The 20,453-nt window shown below is 42.3% G+C and overlaps 2 protein-coding genes across 14 annotated transcripts in view; one reads left to right on the top strand and one right to left on the bottom strand.

The window, feature by feature from the left end:
* cracd (capping protein inhibiting regulator of actin dynamics) overlaps nt 1–16,178 on the top strand; it is a 26,691-nt gene extending 10,513 nt beyond the window's left edge. For 4 of the 9 annotated variants that reach the window (XM_081717482.1, XM_081717481.1, XM_081717480.1 and 1 more), the window contains 8 exons: nt 4,630–4,798; nt 5,218–5,350; nt 5,525–5,686; nt 6,205–6,417; nt 6,525–8,847; nt 9,109–9,299; nt 9,437–9,590; nt 9,798–11,592. In XM_081717482.1, the coding sequence (XP_081573608.1) occupies nt 5,309–5,350; nt 5,525–5,686; nt 6,205–6,417; nt 6,525–8,847; nt 9,109–9,299; nt 9,437–9,590; nt 9,798–9,958 (3,246 nt within the window). In that variant the 5' untranslated portion in view covers nt 4,630–4,798; nt 5,218–5,308 and the 3' untranslated portion in view covers nt 9,959–11,592. Of the gene's footprint in view, nt 1–1,195; nt 1,280–4,629; nt 4,799–5,217; nt 5,351–5,524; nt 5,687–6,204; nt 6,418–6,524; nt 8,848–9,108; nt 9,300–9,436; nt 9,591–9,797; nt 11,593–15,009; nt 15,175–16,041 lie in introns of those variants that run through there. The other 5 variants (XM_081717478.1, XM_081717477.1, XR_014124527.1 and 2 more) reach the window with 4 other exon arrangements.
* On the bottom strand, nt 11,818–20,453 carry aasdh (aminoadipate-semialdehyde dehydrogenase). 5 transcript variants are annotated; one of them, XM_027024422.3, is made up of 14 exons: nt 20,054–20,453; nt 19,773–19,941; nt 18,921–19,228; nt 18,437–18,629; nt 17,780–18,021; nt 17,395–17,501; nt 16,953–17,125; nt 15,942–16,236; nt 15,663–15,781; nt 14,262–15,180; nt 13,833–13,996; nt 13,213–13,338; nt 12,614–12,745; nt 11,818–12,380 (listed from the first exon to the last, which is right to left on the bottom strand). In XM_027024422.3, exons 1-14 carry the CDS (start codon nt 20,308–20,310, stop codon nt 11,895–11,897), a joined length of 3,690 nt encoding a protein of 1,229 aa, XP_026880223.3. In that variant the 5' UTR covers nt 20,311–20,453; the 3' UTR covers nt 11,818–11,894. The 5 variants fall into 5 exon arrangements, with proteins under 5 accessions (XP_026880223.3, XP_026880224.3, XP_081573600.1 ...); XM_027024423.3 differs by having other exon boundaries at nt 19,773–19,893; XM_081717474.1 differs by lacking the exon at nt 20,054–20,453 and having other exon boundaries at nt 19,722–19,791.

Genomic DNA, 20,453 nt, shown 5'->3' with positions numbered 1-20,453 from the left:
GGACGGTAGTCGTTGAGACATGACACCATGGGCTTCTTAGGCACGGGGACGATGGTGGTGGTCTTGAAGCATGTTGGGACCACGGCGCAGCTCAGAGAGATATTGAAGATGTCTGTCAGGACATCTGCAAGCTGGTCAGCTCATTCTCTGAGTACACGACCCGGGTCCAGCAGCTTTCCGTGGGTTAACTCCACGCAGAGTACGCCTCACATCAGCCACCGTCGGGCACAGCACCTGGTCATTTTGCGGAGGGATGGACTTCTCTGCTGCAACGTTGTTCTGCGCTTCAAACCGTGCATAGAAGTCATTCAGTGCATCTGGGAGGATGGCATCACTGTCACAGCAAGGTGATGTTTTCCTGTAGTTAGTAATGGCCTGAATGCCCTCCCACATGCGCCGTGTGTCACCAGTGTGTGTGTGTGTGTGTGTGTGTGTGTGTGTGTGTGTGTGTGTGTGTGAGAGAGAGAGAGAGAGAAAGAATGTGAAGCATAAAAGCATGATGTTCTGTGATGGACAGACGTAGTGAATCAGTTAAAGCAACGTTGATGCCCAAGTTGAGAGTAATAAGGTGAGACAGAACTGGTAAATACAGGATGAACACTGAAAGCAGAATGAGTGTAGAGGAGAATGTGAGAAGAAGCTGTAAATATAAGAGAGCAGACAGGCTAGCCAGAGATGAGCCATCAGGTTGGTGGTCTTCCTGAGGGTGTTGTGGGCTTCCTGAGGACAGGGTGGTCTTCATGAGGACATGGTGGTCTTCCTGAGGAGGTGCTGGTCTTCCTGAGGGTGTTGTGGGCTTCCTAAGGACATGGTGGTCTTCCTGAGCACGTGGTGGTCTTCCTGAGCACGTGGTGGTCTTCCTGAGGGTGTTGTGGGCTTCCTGAGGACGTGGTGGTCTTCCTGAGCACATGGTGCTCTTCCTGAGGGTGTTGTGGGCTTCCTGAGGATGTGGTGGTCTTCCTGAGCTTGTGGTGGTCTTCCTGAGGACATGGTGGTCTTCTTGAGGGTGCTCTGAACAGTTCCAGCTCAAGAGCTCTTCTTCTCCTCCTTTTCTCCACCTCCTCCTCATCTGTACGCCTTTACACTCTCAAACACAAACTCTGCACACCTCACATACTCTCTGCAGCAGAAACAACCCCCCACGCACACACACATACTGCCATGCTTATGTTTTCCCCCTCTACCCTTGCTACAGAAAAAAAAGGTGCAACCATGGCGACGGACGGTCAGGAGGCTAATCATAAGGCATGCGTAGAGGTAACCGTATCTGATGGCCCAGGTAAACAGCAGCTGAGGGAACTTTACGAGGCCATGTCTTAAAGAGACAGCACTCCAACCCAATTTACATCACACTAGTGCTTGACATACCTGTAGATCATACAGCTAAAGTTGATAATTACCTTTTTTAGGCACTGTCTCTTTAAGAAGAGCATGCTGGTGATGGGTTGTAAGGGATTAATAAAGCTTACAAAAACCCATCCAAAACTTGTGTGCCGTGCTTGGATTTCTACTCTGTTTGTGGTGTATGTGCAGGTTAAAAAGCCTCTTATTAATCTATGACTGAGAAGCATGCATTGCTGTGATTATGGTGCTTTATAATTAAATGTGTGATTAACACTTTAATGTTTGGCTCGCTGTATGGGACTGAGAACAGCTTCACAGACAGCTAAGAAGCAGAAATCAAGGATGTGGTTTAGAGTTGGACTGGCTTTGATGGGCACCTGAGATTGAGTGCATGTGTGACACTAACACTTAGTTAATGGCTTGCAGGTGCTGTGACAGACATCTCACTGCTACCGTGGAACAGTGTGCAGGCCTCAAGTCCTCCCAGAATGGGAGTATAGTGTTGTTCCATACTGTTAGTGCGCAAAACCAAAAATACATAAAAGGGCTTTAGAAGATGACGGTAGCACTAAGGGGGGAACATCAGATTAAATTAATGCTCTGCACAGACACATCCAGGGGAAACTGATGTAACACATGTAAACAGGTGGTGCCCAACAGGACAGCTTAAGGATTATAATATTAATAATGATTAATGATAATGATCTGTAGTGTCAAACTGCACCTACAAAATATTACTTTAACCTTTGACAGGGTTGTTGTGGCTCTGTGTAAAACATTTATAACTTTGTATTGAGTCTTGCCAATAGTATGCTGAGTGGCTTGGAAGGAGTTTTCTCAGTGTTGAGTAGAGTAATAAAATGCACACTCACCCCTATCTATCAAGCATTCTTATCTGGTATGAAGTTCCTGTCCACTGAAATTGAGTGTAGCAATACAGTGCTGCTTAGATTTCTTTGGTGAAGAATGGCTGCGGTGTTATGCTGATTAGTACAGATTGAGTGAAGTTAAAGACTGGGAAGAAGGACTGTGATGTGCTACTGAGCAGACTGATTTAGGTGTAACTGTGAAGTTAAGCTGAGTGGGTTGGTTTGAGTATAAATCCACAGTTGTTTTGCTGTGATTTTAATGCTGCTGTAATGTGGAATTGAGCAATGTTCATTGAATATAGGTATATAAGAATCAAATGGAGAGATCCATATATTGTCATGCCATTGTATTAAGTGGAAGGGCCTGAGTGTAGCATAGTTGGCACATTTACTTGACACTTTTATCTAGAGTGACTTGCAATTCTGACTGAGGGTTAAGGGCCTTGTTCAGGGGCCTGACAGTGGCTTCCTGGCAGTGATGGGGCTTGAACTGGCAACCTTCTAATGACTAATCAAGTACCTTAACCACTGAGCTACCACTACCATGGTAGTTACCATTTGTGTGAAGTGGCTTGAGTATAGTTGTACAGGGATAGTGAGTAGAGTTGTCTGATTAAAGTGTGTAGTAGTGAGCAGAGTTGGAGAGAAGCACTGAATGGTTGAGTACAGTGTCCAGTCCACTTACACGCCTCAGTGACTGAGCGTGCCCACAGCACTGCATTGTGGGCTGGCCAGAAACAGGCTAAACATGGGGATGGAGAGATAGAGAGGAAACAAAGAAAGACAGTGAGAGAGAGAAATTTGTTTTAGCTTTATGGGACAAAGAAAAAGAGAAAAAAAATATTATGATGTAATGGAATTTAAATAAACTGTGAGTAAGGATTGTAATCTAACAGTGTTACTGAAACCAAACATGTAAAGTCACAGATGAATGGATTACCACTAGCACAGTATCATAATCCTGTGCTTCCAAACCTATCTCGGTGCTACTTGTCTATTCTGCCTTGGTGCAGTAACCTGCTCAGTGTGTAACTCTACACTGCTTTCCACTTTTAGCCTGTAACAGATACTCCCTGGTCCCTAACTGCGTTTATCCACTCCGTGGTGTAGAGTGCCCTGTAACCCCAGCTTCTGCCACAAGAGCTCTTACTAACATGAAGAAAGACATCACACACAGCCACATGTGCATGTGCACACTGATAGCAAGAGAATTTTGAACCGGTCTCTTATCTAACCATGTGGGTTTATGAGAATACCTGTCTGGCAAGAGTAGCCTTAAAATATTCAGTGCAAATCAAAGGTCCTTCTCATATCTGTAACACCATATCATCGAAACAGTGCATAGTCACAAACCACGATTCATTCGCTGCCGTACAAGTTTGCAAAGGCATAACTGTTACACTTGGTAGGTCGATTTTATATTTCCAGATTGGCTGAGGTAGAAGGTGTTTTACAGTAGAGCAGTTTGATTATCTAAATTTGGGATTTAAACTTACAACAGCAATAACTAGGCATAATTTAAATAGCTGATCAAAAGGTCACCTAATGCTTAGGGGACATAAGTAAAGAAATCAGAATAAGTAAGTCGAAAACATTTATAAAGTGTGGTATTGAATTACTCATCTTTGTTTTGTAGTATTTGATTTTTTTAAGTAATCTGATGAAATAAATGAATTATTTGCCCATTTCAGTAGAAAATAGGTTTGAAAATGACTAATTTCTTTTTTAACCATGTAGTGCAACTCAGTTCTCTGGCAGTAAGTTTGGGGAAATTAAAATAAAGTCTTGCAAATAATTGATACTTGACTGTGTGACTTAATTATGGTTAAAGGAAAATCATAATGGCACCAGCCATGTCAGCCTGCATCTGTGAAGGTCCCATGACCCTAAACGACTGGAATTGAAACATGCTTCCATTTATAATTCATCATGTCCACATGCAAGTGCTGGGACAACTAACAGTTACTGCTGTTCTCACACTCAGCCTAACATTTTCATTTCTTAACCTCTTCAAATTGAAATGATCACAGTTAAATACCCAACATGATACTTCTGACATAGTGTCTTTAGGCATTTCGTTTTGATTCAGATATTAGTTTTGTCCATAAGTATAAACATTAATATGAACATTAGTATAAACACTAGCCCTTGCTGATAATTAGTCCCTGCCACCCATTCTGCATTCTGCATATATATCAGCATGCTGTATAAGAGATTAAGAGATTAATAAGATAAGAGACATATCAGCATGCTGTATATGAAACTGGTATGTATTTATAGGTACAAAGTATACATACACACACACACACACACACACACACACACATACACACACACAGAGAGAAAATGTGCCAATTGATAACAAATATAGCTGTATTCAATCAGGTGTTAATATCTTTCTTTCACTCTTTTACAGACCGGCGACGCCAGGGCAAATTCCAGCCATTCCAACGCCTTTTTGGAAGGAGAAGAAGGCGAGAGACAGAGCGAGGCTTTGAGGAAGCCGAACTCAAACCCCGTCGCGCCACTGCTGATGTGTGCAATGGGGAGGGCCCAGGCCACGAGGAGACCAATCAGGATCTAAGGTGAGCTCTTAAGAGTTATAACGTGAGCTTAAGGATTATAATATTAATAATGATTAATGATAATTATCTGTGGTGTCAAACTGCTCCTACAAAATATTACTTTAACCTTTGACTTGTCTTTTTATTTAATTATTTATTTAGTAATTTATGAATCAAATTATTACCATAATGGCTCTTTTTCTCAATACTTATTTGGGATAGGTTTTTGGCTTAGATCTCAATGTATATCACAGTGAACTTTGGAGATCTAGAAATCTTAGAACATGTATTTCAGCAGTTTGCCCACTATACGCTGGTGAATTTAGTTTGCCAATTTGTGTCGTCATAGGAATATTTCACTATGAAATATTACTTAATTGTTAACTAATAAATAAGAATATGAACAGTTAACTAGTTTGTTTGGGTGTGTGTGAGTATAGAGAGCTGAATCCCCTGGGGTCTCGAGCCTTTTCACACGAGAGCGTCTTTATCCCTGAGGACTCTGGAGAGAAACCGTGTGCAGAGCAGACCATGTCTCAGGAGAACGTCTCGGACAAAGTCAGAAACCTACAAGTGGGTTTGTGTAATATACAGATGTACCATATTATTCTCTGACAGAGAATGGGCATTGAGATGCACATGCAAGAAATACAAGTTTCCATCATTAAAACTATCTAGCACCATTTACACAATTTCCTGTAACTGAACCCCGTTTCTTGTTACTAATCACTATATTCATGTACACAGAGGCAGATAGGGCTCAACATTAAGTTCGGTCAGAAACCCCCCTCGTTGAGGAAGAGTGAGGGAGATGAAGGTAGCTCAGATGAAGAAGAGGTACCGAGAAGTCCAATGCAAGTACTGGCACAGGTGGAGTCAGAGCCGCGGGATGCTGAGACCACAGAGAAGGTAAATCACGTACGGCACACAGCTAAGTGACACAGCTAAGTGACACAGCTAAGCCAACGGAAGTGTGCTGCTCTAGTGTTCAGTGCCTCTCAGAGCAAATTGTCCTTCTCTCTGTCTACTTGTTGCCCTTTTAGTAAACTTAGAAAATTCCTAACTCTCACATGTCAGGTCTAAAACAGTTACTGAGTGTTTAAATTGCATTTTAAGAACAAGCATCTAACGTGAACAGGTAATGGTCAATAGGGTGGGAAATGTGATATGAAGAGTGTAAATAAAGCATATTTCTTTATTTTTTAACTTTACAATTTTTAATACCTTTCTTCAACTATATAATATTCCTAGAGAATGGTACAATAAGCAGTGATCTAAAGTGATAAAAGCACTGATCAAAAGTTCAACCTTGTTTTTTTTGTCGGTTTCTTTAATATTTACTTCTGTACTCTCTGTTTCTGAAGTTGACAGAATATTATATGTTTTTCTATATCAAATTCTAATTTTCTAATCTGTTTGATAATTAGCTGTCACCTGCTACACATGATGTGACTCAGCACAGGCCTCCTTTGAAATCCCCTCGCACCAAGCGTCCCCCACCTCCTGGCACGATTGAGTCGATCAACCTGGACGCCGTTCCCCAGTCAGTACCCCGCTTGGACAACACTGCTGCCAAACACAAACTGGCTGTGAAACCCAAACACCAACGAGTGTCTCGCAAGCACCGCAGGTTCACACAGGTCAGGAACTGGAAAGTGGCCTTTTAACAGGAAACTATGGGCACTGCGGTTTGTAATTTTTCAATCACCAAAATGTCTTTATTTATGTCTTTTCTTATGCATTTTAGGAGCTTCATGAGATGGATATTTTAGCAGTACTACAGGAAGGGACAGATGTTCAGAAATTTGCAGAAGAATCAGGAGTATGCAGAGAAGACTATGCAAGAAGTCATACCAGAGATGATCACGAGCCCCCTGAAAAATCCAAGAAGCAGCGGCTTCAAGAAGAGGAGCTGGAATGCCTGGAACTTCAGAGAAAGCTGGATCAAGAAGAGCACAGAAGGAGAGAAGAAGAAAAGAGAGCCGAGGAAATGAGGCTGGAGGAAAGGAGAAGGCTCATGGCACAAGAAGAAGAACGTCTCCAAAAGGAGGAAGAGAGAAGAAAGAAAGAAGAGGAGAGGAAAAGGAGGGAGGAAGAGCAACAATTGAGAGAGGAGGAAGAGAGGAAGAGACACAAGGAAGAAGAAAGCAAGAAGAGAGAACAAGAGGAGAAAAGGAGGCTGCAGGAATTTGAAGCAGAATGCCTTCGTTCGGAGGAGAAAAAGAGAAAGAGAGAGGCAGAGGAGGAGAGGAGGAAGCAGGAAGAAGCAGAAAAACGAAGGCTTTGGGAGTTAGAGGAGAAATGGAGGAGAGAAGAGGAGGCGCGCCTTTGTGAGCAACGAAGACGGCAACAGGAAGAGGAGGAGGCTCAGAAGAAAAGACTGGCTGAGGAAAAGAAAAGGAAGGAAGAGGAGGACAGAAAGAAAAATCAAGAGGAAGAGAGAGCAAGTGAGGAGCAGACCAGAGCTTCCGATCTCGAGTGGAAGAGAAAAGCAGAAGAGCTGCGATGGAGGGAGATGGAAGAGGGACAAAGACCCTTCACCTTCAAAGTGACCTCAGGAGAGAAACAAATCCTTTTCCAGAAGGTCAACCTCTCACCAGTCACCCCAATGCCTGGCCAGCAGGATGACACAACTGCTGAACCCAGGGAAGGTACAACAGGAGGTCCTGATTCACCAGCATTATCTTCATCCCTGTATGTCCCTCACACTGCTATATTAGTGACTGGTGCCCAGCTCTGTGGGACAGCAGTAAATCTGGATCAGATAAAGGACACAGCCTGCAAATCTTTGCTTGGTCTGTCTGAAGACAAAAAAGCCATGGACATACCATTATTAAAGTGCAAGACATCACCAGACAGCAAATTTGGGAAAACAAAATCTCTTCATGAAGCCTCTTTATCTGCAGACCAGTCTAGTGCTGCGGTACTTGCAGAGTGGGCCAGTATTCGATCCAAGATATTTAAAGGTGCAGAAGATGGAAAATACCAGGAATATTCAGATGAGAACTACAAGCAGGCACAAGGTCAAACCACAAGTGAGGACAAGAGTCTGCCACCTTTCTCTCACACCTCTCTCAGAAAGACAATGTCAGCTAGCGCAAAGTTTTCCATCACTCCAGCCAGAAAGAAATTTCCTGACTCAAATAGGAATTCTGAGGTCTTTGGTCAAGATGACAGACAGGGAGGAAAGGTGGAATCGCCATCTACTGATTCGGCTCCCAGACTGCCTGTTCTGTCAATAGCAACTAACAAAGCTCAAAACAAGGGACTAAAGGCGATTCGCATCTCAGATAGTTCCGAAGAATGCAAGTTTGCCAAAGACCTTCCTTCTTTTCTGGTTCCGAGTATGTCGCCTGGATCCCCCAAATCCCAGAAGTTGGAGACAGCGTCCCTTAGCCAGGTGGAAAGTGAGGTCTTGTATACAAATGATGATGGGGGTCAGAGGGACCAGAGTAGTGATGAAAGACCCTCACCCTTTGGTATTAAGCTTAGGAGGACCAACTACTCCCTTCGCTTCCATAGCGAGCAATCCACAGAGAAGAGAAAGAAAAGGTACAGTGCAGGTGACAGTTTTGACGGGGTTCCAGTGCCTCTTACCTCTACTGATCAAGACCCAGACACCTCAGTATTCTCTGAGAAGACCAGCCCCATATCTCCGCTTCAAGATAGTTCTGGAGTCAAACTCCAATCAGTTTCTAGTGCTGAATCAAGATCCAAGACAGGCAGAAATAGCCTCTCTTCAGTCTGTAATGAAAGTGAAAAACCTATCCTCAAGCCTCCTCTCTACCAAAAACCTGCCACATCTCCCAAACCTTCTGAAGGTGCTACACCTCCACCTTCTCCACTGCCTAAACCTGGGAGAAGGACATCGGGGGACCAGAGGACTGGAGGTCCAGATTTGGCATCTGGTGAAGAGTGTGGTGAACAAAAAGAAGTCCCCTCAGAATCAGTGCAGAGCCAGAGGAACAGTCAAGGGGATGATGAGCCAAAAGAGAAGAAGTCCTTCTTTCCATCTATCAGCATTCCATGGAGGGAGAAAACCGATCGGAGAACTGAGCTCATTCGGAGAGGTCAGCAAAATCAAAGCTCTTGAATCCTTAATGGCTTTGTGTTAATGACTTGTTTAATTTTAAAATTACAATTCTCCAGTACAGACTCTTGCCTGATACAATGAATTCAACAAGATTACCAACACCACATTACATGACAACCAGAAGTCTTTTTAATAGGCTCTCTGCTCCATAGATTTGGCTATACCACCAAGAAGGTAATCAATACACTGTCTGTGTTGTTCCCAAAGTATATACATGTAATGTACTCTCTCCCTACAGAAAAGCCCTCTCTTCAGAGTAGGCATTCCCTGGATAGCTCCCGGGCACAGGAGAAAGAGGCAGGACCACTGTGGATCACCCTGGCCTTGCAGAAACAGAAGGGATTCAGAGAACAGCAGCAGAGCCGTGAGGAAAGGAGGATCCAGAGAGAAGCCAAGCTGGCTGAGAAACAGGCCAGAGAGAAAGAGACTGTATGTTTCAAAACACAGGATAAACAGTGACACAAAGATCTACTCCACATATACTGCACACGTGTGATGTACAAACTGGAGTGTTGACACATATCTGTGCTCATAAGGCTAACATCTAAAGGTTGTTTGTGTTACAGATGGGATTGATCAGCCCTATGGAGGGTAAGGGAAACTCTAGTCTACCCAAGCCACACACTCCGGAGGAGAACAAGAGACCAGACAGTTTATTCGTCCGCTTTGAGCGTAGGGAGAACTTAAAGAAAGCCAATACCCTGCCTAATTCAGTCACAGGTACGGTGTTTTTTATGAGGCCATTTTGGACAAATTATTTATAGCTAAACTCACTTAAAAACACTGTCCATATACTGTAAAATCATTAAAAGCCATAGAAGTATCACATATTTATTCTTTACATTTAGATGAAAAAGGTTGTGACATAGTGGATTTTTTTTAAAGGTTTCAGACCTACTCTGTTCTCTACTCTTATTTTTTTTTCAGTTGAGATAGCAGATTCTACCCCCTCACCTCCCGCAGCAAAGGATATAACCAAGCGCTTCCCACCAGGTGACAATGCCCAGGTTTCCACAGAACCTGCATGGCTTGCACTGGCCAAGCGCAAGGCCAAAGCATGGAGTGACTGCCCACAGATCATCAAGTGACATTTCACCTCTGACTTCCAGAGCAGAGTAAATAAGCTCCCAGTCCTCTTCATCATTTACTGGGTATCACTTCATCCCACTCATGACGCCTCTGGCAAACTTTGTCAAAAATCCATTTGCAAAATTTTTACCTCAGCTGTTATCATTCCAACAGAATGGGTAGCAGGCAGTATTCATTTACCAAGGACTGGAATTCTTGTCATAAGAGCTACAATGGTCTCCAGCTGTACTGATGCTGTTGCCCAGGTATGCAGACGTACTGTACCTGATTCTTGATTTTAAAGGACATCAATTGTGAAAATGTCTCCTCTTCCAAAAGCCATTCCTTGCCCTTGTTCATATTTGACAGACATGCTGAGACATTCATTTAGGAAAATCCTTTTATCCATCTTACAGCCAATCAGACAGGTCCTCAAACTTACAGCTATCACTTATTACCCCCGAATCCTTTTAGCCAATCAAAGCCCGGCAGACCTGTTGATAGCAAATCACTTGCGTTAATACATAACGCATGCCTAGTAAACAAGTATATATTACTAAGACAAGTGGTTCATATTTCTGTAATATTTTCAGGCATGTAACACAATGATAGTTGGAAAGTATTTCAGAAAGTGACTCAAGGGCTAAAGAATTACACAGTAGTTAACAAACTTCTCACTTCACCACCACTTATAAATAACAAGCATGAACGTGAGAACAACAAAAAAATTATTTTGTACTTTTTTTTTTAACGTTTAGACATGTTCCCAATATATTTGAACATGTATTCAATCAGTTGTTTAACACCACTTGTCCAATACGGGGCATTTTATTTCTTTTTTTAATTTGATATCTTGGCAAAGTGCAAAGATTTTCACTGTGTCTGTGACAACTGACTGCTGTCATTTTAGCTTTTGCTGAAATTCTCAACAATGACATAGTCACTGTGTTTACTTATGTAAATAATTAACATAGAATCTGTCCTAATGGCGTTTCCATGTTAAGGCACTGCACTAAAAACCATGCTGTTGGTTGATGAACTTTCTGCTTCCTATACAGTGTTTATTGCCTCCGGTTTCCTTAAATATAGTTCCCTGGGAACACAGACTGCTTGCTCACTGTAATAGAAACACCATTTTGCTGTCGTAGCGTGTGCTAGCTGTTCCTGTGCCGCAAATCAAGAGACTCAAACGGGGCAAAGCAGTGGACTGAAGCGCAAAAAAAAAGAAAGAATATAAACAAATAATAATAAAACCCACCACTAGGGGCAGTGTGAATACAGACATGTTTCTGCAGAAGGACGGAGCATTTTTGCGTTCTTTCTGCATTGTTCTTGGAGCGCTTTCGACCAACAGGAAGCACTGATGTCTCAGCACATTCCGTCCCGCACTTAACGTAACATTTTGTATGTATGTACAGAGGTGATATGAACAGGACTGTGTTCTATTGGAGCCCCTGAACTGCAGCCGCTTTGTCACTTTGTTCGTGTGCAATAGTGTAGCGTAAACAGTGTTGTATGTGACATAAAATAAAAGCGGTTTGTCAGTAATTGCACTTTTTGTGTTCCACTTAGAAGTACTCATGAGAAAATTCTTAAGTAATGCAAATGTTATGAATTATGTAGAAAGGTATTAAAGGCAGATGTTTGAACTCTCTGTCTGTTGAAATGCTTGTTTCTTGTACAATCAAAAAGACACGAGCCATGAACTGCTGTTACTCATCTTGTATGTGCTAGCAACACCACAGTTGTGGTTGCTTGGGATAAACATCTCTGCCAAACACTAAACTCTTAGCACAGTATTCAGAACAGAATTAACACTGCATGTAAAGCTTCTTTGTACGGTTTAGCAGCAGTATATTCAACAGTTAGCGGTTGGAACTGCTAGTTCAGGGTTTTTTTTCCCCACAGTTTATTATTACTATTATAGACAACTATGCATTTTATCCAGTACAAACATTAATCTCTTGTGCTCAGAGATGTTTTTTTCTGTTCTTTACTGCCAGTCAGGTCCAGGCAGTACACATAGTCATTCCGACATCCCACCACTATTGTGCGGCCCCACACAACAGGGGAGGAGAAGAGTTCTCCAGGTAGGGAGAGGGACGCTTTCAGTGCTCCCTGCTCTACATCTAGAACCCACACTGTTCCATCAGTTGTAGTCAAGGCAACCAGTGTGCTTCTCCCCCATGGTGTACCATCAAACACAAAGGGACTAGAGTACACCTTGCCCATAGTCTGGAACTGCCACAGTAACGATCCATCCGCAGTGTTCAAGCAATACACAGAGCAGTCATGTGAACCACAAAGAAGCACTTCATTGGCTGGAGATGTTGATGTGCCATTGTCATATACTCTAGAGCCTGTTTTCTTATTGACAGGAGGTGGCACTGAAGCTAAGCATGGTGATGAGAAGACAGGTCCATCAGTATGAAAGTCCCATAACTGAAGAGAGATAAATGAGATTAAATGACAAAACCAAAAAGAAAACCCCCAACAAACTCTGCTTGATAATTACAACTAATAACTGACTTTCCTGTACACACTAGCATTTTAAATAAAGTTATTCATCAGAAAAATCCACATCCGTCCCTCTCATCTTAAAACTTTCCTTCACATTTTGTCTGTTTCTGTCTTACTTCTGTTCAACTACAGTCTCTCCTATTCTGTTTTCTTACCTTATGTCCATCATGACTTAATGCAGTGATGTGACCGCTCACGGAGCCAATGCAGACACAGGTCTCCGAACAGGCAGGAGAAGAGAACAACGGAACATCACTGACATACTTCCACATTAGTTCACCACTGTCCTGTACGAACATTCAAACCCCAATCAGTGATAAGAACAATATGCATGCTTTATACCATTTTATGATATAAATCCTCATTTTAATTCATAACATCTGCTAGAACTACACATAAATGCACTCAGAATTCAAACCAGCATATAGTTGGTCAATGGAATATTTACATTTACGACATTTAGCTGACACTTTTATTCAAAGCAACGTACAACTTGCACGATTGCGGGTTAAGGGCCTTGCTCAGGGGCCCAGCAGTGGCAACTTGGCAGTGGTGGGGCTCGAACCATCAACCTTCCGATTATAAGTGAAGTACTTTAACCACTGAGCTACCACTGCCCTTATTTATTTATTTCAGTCAGTAGTATCCCTGCACAGTACACAGAAATAGGTGATCTAAAAAGGTGGTAAAAACCTCAAAACTATCGAGGTCAAAAAGGAAATCCCAGTACAGGCGGAGAGTGTCCTGTACTCACAGGTCTGAGGCAACGGAGCTGCCCTCCGAGAGTGGCCGAGTACAACAGCCTAGGAGATGAGTGCAGGCAGGGAGATGAGAACACTGCGCCACCTCCACAGTGGTGCTTCCACACACAGCACTTTGCCTGCGCACGCGCGCGCACACACAGACAAAATGTTAGACTCAGTCATTTTACTTGTTAGGATTTATAACAGATGCCTGCCCTGAGGTGTTCATTCATAAACTACCCACAGTGCAATCAAACATTTGGAAACCTTCAGCACCTATAGGTCCTTGTCCCAGACACAGTTCCCACCTTATGTCTGGGAGCTTATTGTTCAGTCTCGTATAAAACTGGATGTGAGTGATTGGTGAGCAGAAGACAGCTCAGCACTGTAGGCCTGGCACGTTGCTCTCTGTTGGACAAATGTGTCCACAAATAAACCATATTCTTCTTTAGGCAATGGTCTTTACTGTAAAGTTCCCAAACAAAGCTATGCACCAACAGAACAGCAATATATACACACACACACACACACACACACACACACACACACATTCTAAGACAGCTAAGATCTGAGCTCAGTAATATTTGCTAATGTTTACTAGGTAGTGACTAGATGATAATAGAAGTCTTACCAGTGGATCTAGTGCATATACATGACCATCGTGGGAACCAATAATGACCAGTCCTGTGTGAGGATCTATGGCAGGGGAACTCTTTACTGCATCTCCTGTCTCGAATACCCACCAGGTGTCCCCCGAGTCGACGCACAGGAAATACACCTGCCCGTCATAACAACCTAAGAAGAGAGGTTTGGTGTCGTTCATGCAGACCTAGCACCAGAACATCTGAAAACAGCTGGAAATCAGTAAACAGCAGCTTTAGCAGACTCTTGTGAGTGAATACGTGTCGTCCACAAAGAGAGCTGTGATCTGTCTTGTAACACCAAAAATGAAAGAAAGGGAAAAACCTTAATAGTACATTTAGATCAAAAGAAAAAACAGATTAAACACCAAGCACATTTCAGCTTTCACTGAGAAGATGAGTCTTTGCTGACTACTAACCAACTACTACCAGGTTTCCACATGAAGTGATGGCAGCAGAGGACTCGATTCTGTCCCCCAGCACGCGCTCCCAAACCACCTCACCACTGGATAGGTCCAGAGCCTGTAGTCTGTGGGAATGAGAGCCTATGAACACTCTGGCTTGGTCAGGATGCACCAGCAGCACCGGTGAGGCATCCACACATCTGCCTGTGTCGGACCTCCAGAGGACCCGCAGGCCCAGGGCTTGGTTGTCTGTTGCAGTGCCTGATTGTGAGGTGTCTCCACTTCCTTGGTTAACGTAGTGAAATTGTTCCTCCCCAGCTAGAATGTCTCTGTTAAGTTCAACACTGCCAGCTTTATTGGGAAGGCACCCATCTGCTGGTGTTGCCAAGTAACTGCTTCCAGCTGGCTCTCTGGGTTTGCCTGCAGACGAGGGGCCAGGTTCTGCCTTCAGACAACTTTCACTAGTAGGAACTCGTTTTCTGTCTAGGTCTTCACTAGCTTTTGGGGAGTCCATAAGAGAGTTTTTCTCTCTGTTTTGAGAGTAATACAATTCCTGCACATCTCCAGCTCTCCTAACAATTACAAATCCCACAGTTCGTCTCACTGAGGAAACCTCGGGGCTCGTGTTTCTCTCTGAAACAATGTTGGAGGTAACTTTTGTGTGGTATTTCTTGGGTGGAATACCAGATGTAGAACCCTCATGCTGTCTTTTGTTGGAGGTCTGGATACAACCATGATGTGTCATACTGGTTATGTGTTTTAGGACATCTGCAAAAGACCCATCTAGAATGACCTCTAACAGGCCTGCAGAGGTCATCCCCATGGTAACAGTGATGTAATCGAAGAGGCGCAGAGCCTGCAGGGAATCTCCACCACTTAATATGAAGTGGGCATCCTCCATAACAACCGCATCAGCAGCCAGACCCAGGTAGTCCTAACACACACACACACACACACACACAAACAACTTTTTCACTGAGCCTCAAAACTGGATTATCTATGGTCCCATACAAAATTAATATCTTAAAGCAGAAAGAAGTCATTGTTTTCCAATGGTATTTCTTCACATTATGAAACAGCCATTATACTGACACCTAATTCCCTGGATGTTACAGAGATTCTTTACTAAATTGATCTTAACCACTGCTGCTCTATGGCGCTTAAGCTAGTTTATTTGAGGACTACAATGAAGTTTGATTCTTCATCTCATGTGAGCTGCACTTTACAGAAAAAAAAGTAAAAATAACAAATCACCTTCAAAAATATCTTTTGCTACTTTTTGGTGGTAAAAATAACTTTTTGTTCCATTAACAATATCAGTGTTTTATTTCTACAACATTAATCTAGAAATGCATCCCCCCCCCCAATATCTTCTATGAGTTCTATTATTATGGTTTGGTAAAACATCCTTCATACCTTCCAGAGGCTCTGCAGTGTTGCTCTGGCAGTATCCATGTCTCCCCATGCAGCGTGGTCACCACTGACCCCTCTATGTCTCTCATACGTCCTCATCAGCTTCTCCATGGACACCTTCCCTGCATGAACACGCGAGCACAGAGCCATGAGAGAGGGAGAAATATGATAAACTTACAGATTTTGCCACAACATAACAGAATGCACTCTAGCTGAACGTTCTGTAGCCATGGTGTCATAGATTTATAATACAGACAAAGGGGAAAAAAAGGGATGCCATACCATGATTAGTGAGTGGCAGGGCCGGAACCAGTAATACTGTATCTGGAAGGCTGTGATTGGGTAAGAGTTGAGATAACTCTTGAAGCACCTCCCTCTCTAGAGATGTGCAGGAAAAGGAAATGTCTTCTGAGACCTGAACATCTGCAAGAGCATCAGAGGAGCCGTGGACATGGCGTTCCTGGCGTTCAGTGGAAGAAACATTCCTACTCTCGGAAGGCACAACAAAAGCCACCAGTCTGCTTCCTTCATGGAGACCCACCGCACAAGCGTCTACCACAGGTAAGCTCTCCACGGCCTGAGATGATAGCAAACAGGCGAAACAAAACCAGGTGAAACAAAGCTAGAAAGCTGGACAGACAGAAGAAGTCCGCCAAAGCAGTGTAATGACACTTGGCTCTTTCTTGATACTGAACATGCTATGCTTTGTGTGAATAATTCTTTGAGTTTTGACCTTCTCAGGATAACGTTTTACCAGTACAGGTAAATTGGTGTATGGGATAATCTTGACTTTGAAACTGCTGTTTAAAAATGCTCACTGTCAAAGGACTTTTAATGCTATCAATAACAACAACAACAACGAGAAACACCATGAGAAGGCAATTCTAAATTTTTTAAATTACAAATGTGTTGTTAACAAAATGATGACTCAAAAGATTACAAGGACAATAACACAACAAAAGTGTTCTCTTCTTTTTTCTTTAACAAAATACAGCCAAGATGCATTTTTTGTTTCAAAGCAGAAAACTCACCTGTCACAAAAACTAACTGGGGATTAGCATGACATGAGGTTAATGAGGTTTAAACCATCACATTCATCCCTCCCCCAAAACATGCATATATTCCCTGACTAAAAAATGTTCCTTGACCTAAAGTAAATGCCATTTTAATCTGAATAAAATGCAGTAAAATGAATCAATGACAACTATTGACTAACATTTCAATGACATTTTCATCCAAAGAGCAAGGCTATGAGTAAATTCCAGACACCATATAAAAATGAACAGTGCCTACCTGTTGCAAGTTGTCCAGGTGTACTCTCTGGCCATGGCGTTTGACCAGCCGGTCCTTCCTGCCAAGGTAATAGAGGTGCGAGTCCCGCACCACCACCCAGTCTCCTGTGGCGCGCATCGTACCTTTAACAACGATCGACTCATCATCCAGCAGACAAACCCTCTCCTGGCCACCTGGACAAAGACATGTAGAGCTAAAAGATCCACCTCTGTGCTCCGCTCTGTAGCACGTGTAGGTTGAAGCATATCCTTACTACAGCTTACATTACTCTAAATTTAGTGATTTAGCTTGGAATTATGCAATGCTAGATAAAAAAAAAAAAAAACCTAAACTAAAAACGGTTTTATTTAGTATTAGAATATGAAATAAACACATTCCAAATATTCTAAAAATGTTCAGAGCATTAGGAAGGTACAGCAGAAATAAATGTCCTTATTATTACCTATGAAGACCTGTCCCTCTCCTTCAGTAACTAGACATCCTCTCTCATCTCTCACTTCCACAACTGTCCCCATCAAAGACTTTCCCAAAGGCACGGATGCATCTTCCCTATAAAATATGACAAATGACATTACCCACACCAGTATTCACAAAACTGTTTAGAGTCATGCTTTAAATATATACTCTACTTAAATATTGCTCAACAGAACATTTAAGAATCACATTAGCTTGAGCATTTGTACAATATAAGGTTCCATAAACCTAGTGCAACATCTTCAAACAGAATGGGCCAAACAAACAGAAAACCATAACAGCAATTTATTGCAAAGAAAGATCACGCCACATTTTGGGACCAGGGAAAAGATCAGAAGTCCGGCATCACTCACGTGCTATCAGAGGCGAGGAAACTGTTAGGCAGTTCATAGCAGCATGCCCAGCAAGAAACCTCAGTAGTGCCGTAGAGATTATAAATATGGGTCTTATTACCCTCCTGTCTCCAGCTCCTAAGGACAACCGGCGATGGACACGCTTCTCCTCCTAGAGCCAACACCCTAAGGGAGGAGCCTGCACTAAGCACCTCCTCCTTTAAGGCACACCCCCCAAATTGTCTTAGTAGAGTTGGAGTGGCCTGGCGAACAAATTGAGAAATAGGTTCAGTAAATAAATAATGTGCTCATGTGTAGAAATAAATGAGCAATCCATCTGCTGCTAGCAGAATTGATCACTGCTATTGACTGTGTAATTCAGCTTCCTCCATCTTCCTTTACCATCTGGTGTACTAGTGTTGGTTTTTTTTCATAATACTTTAATACTCAATCTATTGAGGAAAAAACCTAACACCGATAGCTATAACATTAATAATGATGCTCATTAAATGCATGTGACTGATTTATGATGTTTTCTTAAGGTTTAAAGATGTAAAGGTGTGTGTGTGTGTGTGTGTGTGTTCATCTCATTAGTTATGATGATAACTCATTAGTATCTCATTAGTTATGATAAGTGACACTTGAGCCATTGAAATATCCCTTGTTTAGCTCACTCACCTGTAAGACAGTCGTCATGTTTCGTCTAAACAACACATGAGCCAGTCTGCCAGGCATCCTCTTAACGGCAGAGGGAACCATCAGAAGACACGCTCCAGATGACAGAGCCAAAAACATCTCCACCACCGAAGGGTCAAAGGTCAAAGGTGATGCAAGAAATACAACATCATCTGGGCTCATCTGAAATAGAGATCTTAAAAGAGATATGGTTTAAGCAACTCGGTAGTGCAGTCATGGAATTAAAAAAAACAACAATTAAGAAAATCAATAATCAAAGAACCAAACAAATAAAAATAACATTGAAAAGCTTAAAAATACCATGGACAATACAAAAGACAAAGCATAACAATGCAGGTTTCATATACTTAACTGTGTTATAAATATGTATTGGTGTAAATCCAAACATATGACACCACTGCACACATGCTTTGTGTAGTAATATTAGAAACCTTTCTCTATTCAGCATTAGTAGCTGTAGACTCACCTCAGATGTATAATATTAGGGACAATACACGTGTGTGGAACTTTCACTATTTTAGGCAGTCCCGTAGTTCCAGACGTGTGTAGAACATATGCTATCTGCTCCCCCTGGTGGACATTTCTAGGAACAACTTCTTTGGGATGTTGCCTTGCTTCCTCTACCTGTAGCATTTGGTTATTTGCTCTCCATTGCTTTGCACTGCTTCCTTGAGATGGCATCTTTCTGTACATCTTGATTAGAGTAAGCTTTAATGTTGACCACTCAGCACACACGTCTATGGACAGAAAGCTGGAAAATACACTCTGGAAATGCTGAATGACAAGAAAAGGACAAAAAATAAGTGTAATATCCTAGAAACAATTAAACAATTACAAATGTGTAGATTTGGATAAAATGCCTATTTATTATAAATTCAATTCTAATTTTAAACCAAATAGACACAAATAATGTTATTTTTGTTCTACCCAGTCAAATGACAGGCATATGATTCCAAAACTGACACCAAAATTTGCATGTCAGTTTAAATGTGATATTGTTTTTTATTCTTTTTGTGTGTGAATGTGATGGATATCAGATATTTGACTTTTCTCAGTTGCAGACGTTAGAAAATAATTTGGACCGTTTCATCCTCAATGGTTATTGTGTACTGTAGCTCCTCATGATGTTAAAGACAAGCTGTATTATACATTTTAAAAGGGCTCTTCTACCATAACAAGTGTCTCCCTCAAATGAAATGGCAAAAACTACAAAGTCGGTAAGAAATAAGATCCCCCAAACCATGTTTAAGTTGTAATGTATTCTTACTGTTATTGTGCTTATATCTGCAAGCAGAATTGCTCAGACTGGCCTGCGTACCTGCAGCAGACTGCTCTGGATCAAACAGTACTTTAAATGACACCTGTCCATCATTCTCAGGGTAAACCCGGATGACGACAGTGGCTCGAGGGGCACATATGCTGCTGGCAACTGCAGTATACTGCGAGTGAAGACAGGAGAAAGTGACGATTGTTCAGTAAAGTAGGTCCTTAGTCATAAAAAGAAACGTCGGCATGTTAAGATTACAAGGAACATGATGCAAACATTCTGGCTGATATTATGAAGCGTGCATGCAGCTCATATCATGTACACTCACGTACCCAATGATCCAGGCCGGGAGGAAGATGTTTGTATGACAGAACACGCCTATGGTCTGTTCATGCTTTCCTACAGCCATCTCCAGCTGTCTCGATAATTCGTTTCCGAAAGCGAAAAGTTCATTGTAGGTCAAGCAGGTACTCGGAGAGTCACCGCTGTCAAAAACAACAGCTCTGTTACCACCGTGCTGGACCACAGCATCACGGACCATGCCGTGAAGACTCTTCGGCGGCATTATACTCAGACGATTACTCGACATGCATTATTACCCGATATACTCGATTTGACCACCCGTGGTCAAAATCACAAACCGAGTGTTTTATTCTGAGAGCTAATGAAAGCATACAAATCAGATTACACTAGCTACCAGGTGCTAGCGCATCCCGTCGCGTAAAGATGACA

This window comes from Electrophorus electricus, chromosome 7 (assembly GCF_041902795.1).
Source record: "Electrophorus electricus isolate QZ-2024a chromosome 7, ASM4190279v1, whole genome shotgun sequence".
NCBI lineage: Eukaryota > Metazoa > Chordata > Actinopteri > Gymnotiformes > Gymnotidae > Electrophorus > Electrophorus electricus.
The sequence above is the reverse complement of the archived record's forward strand: the minus strand, read 5'-3'. Positions and strand labels throughout refer to the sequence as shown.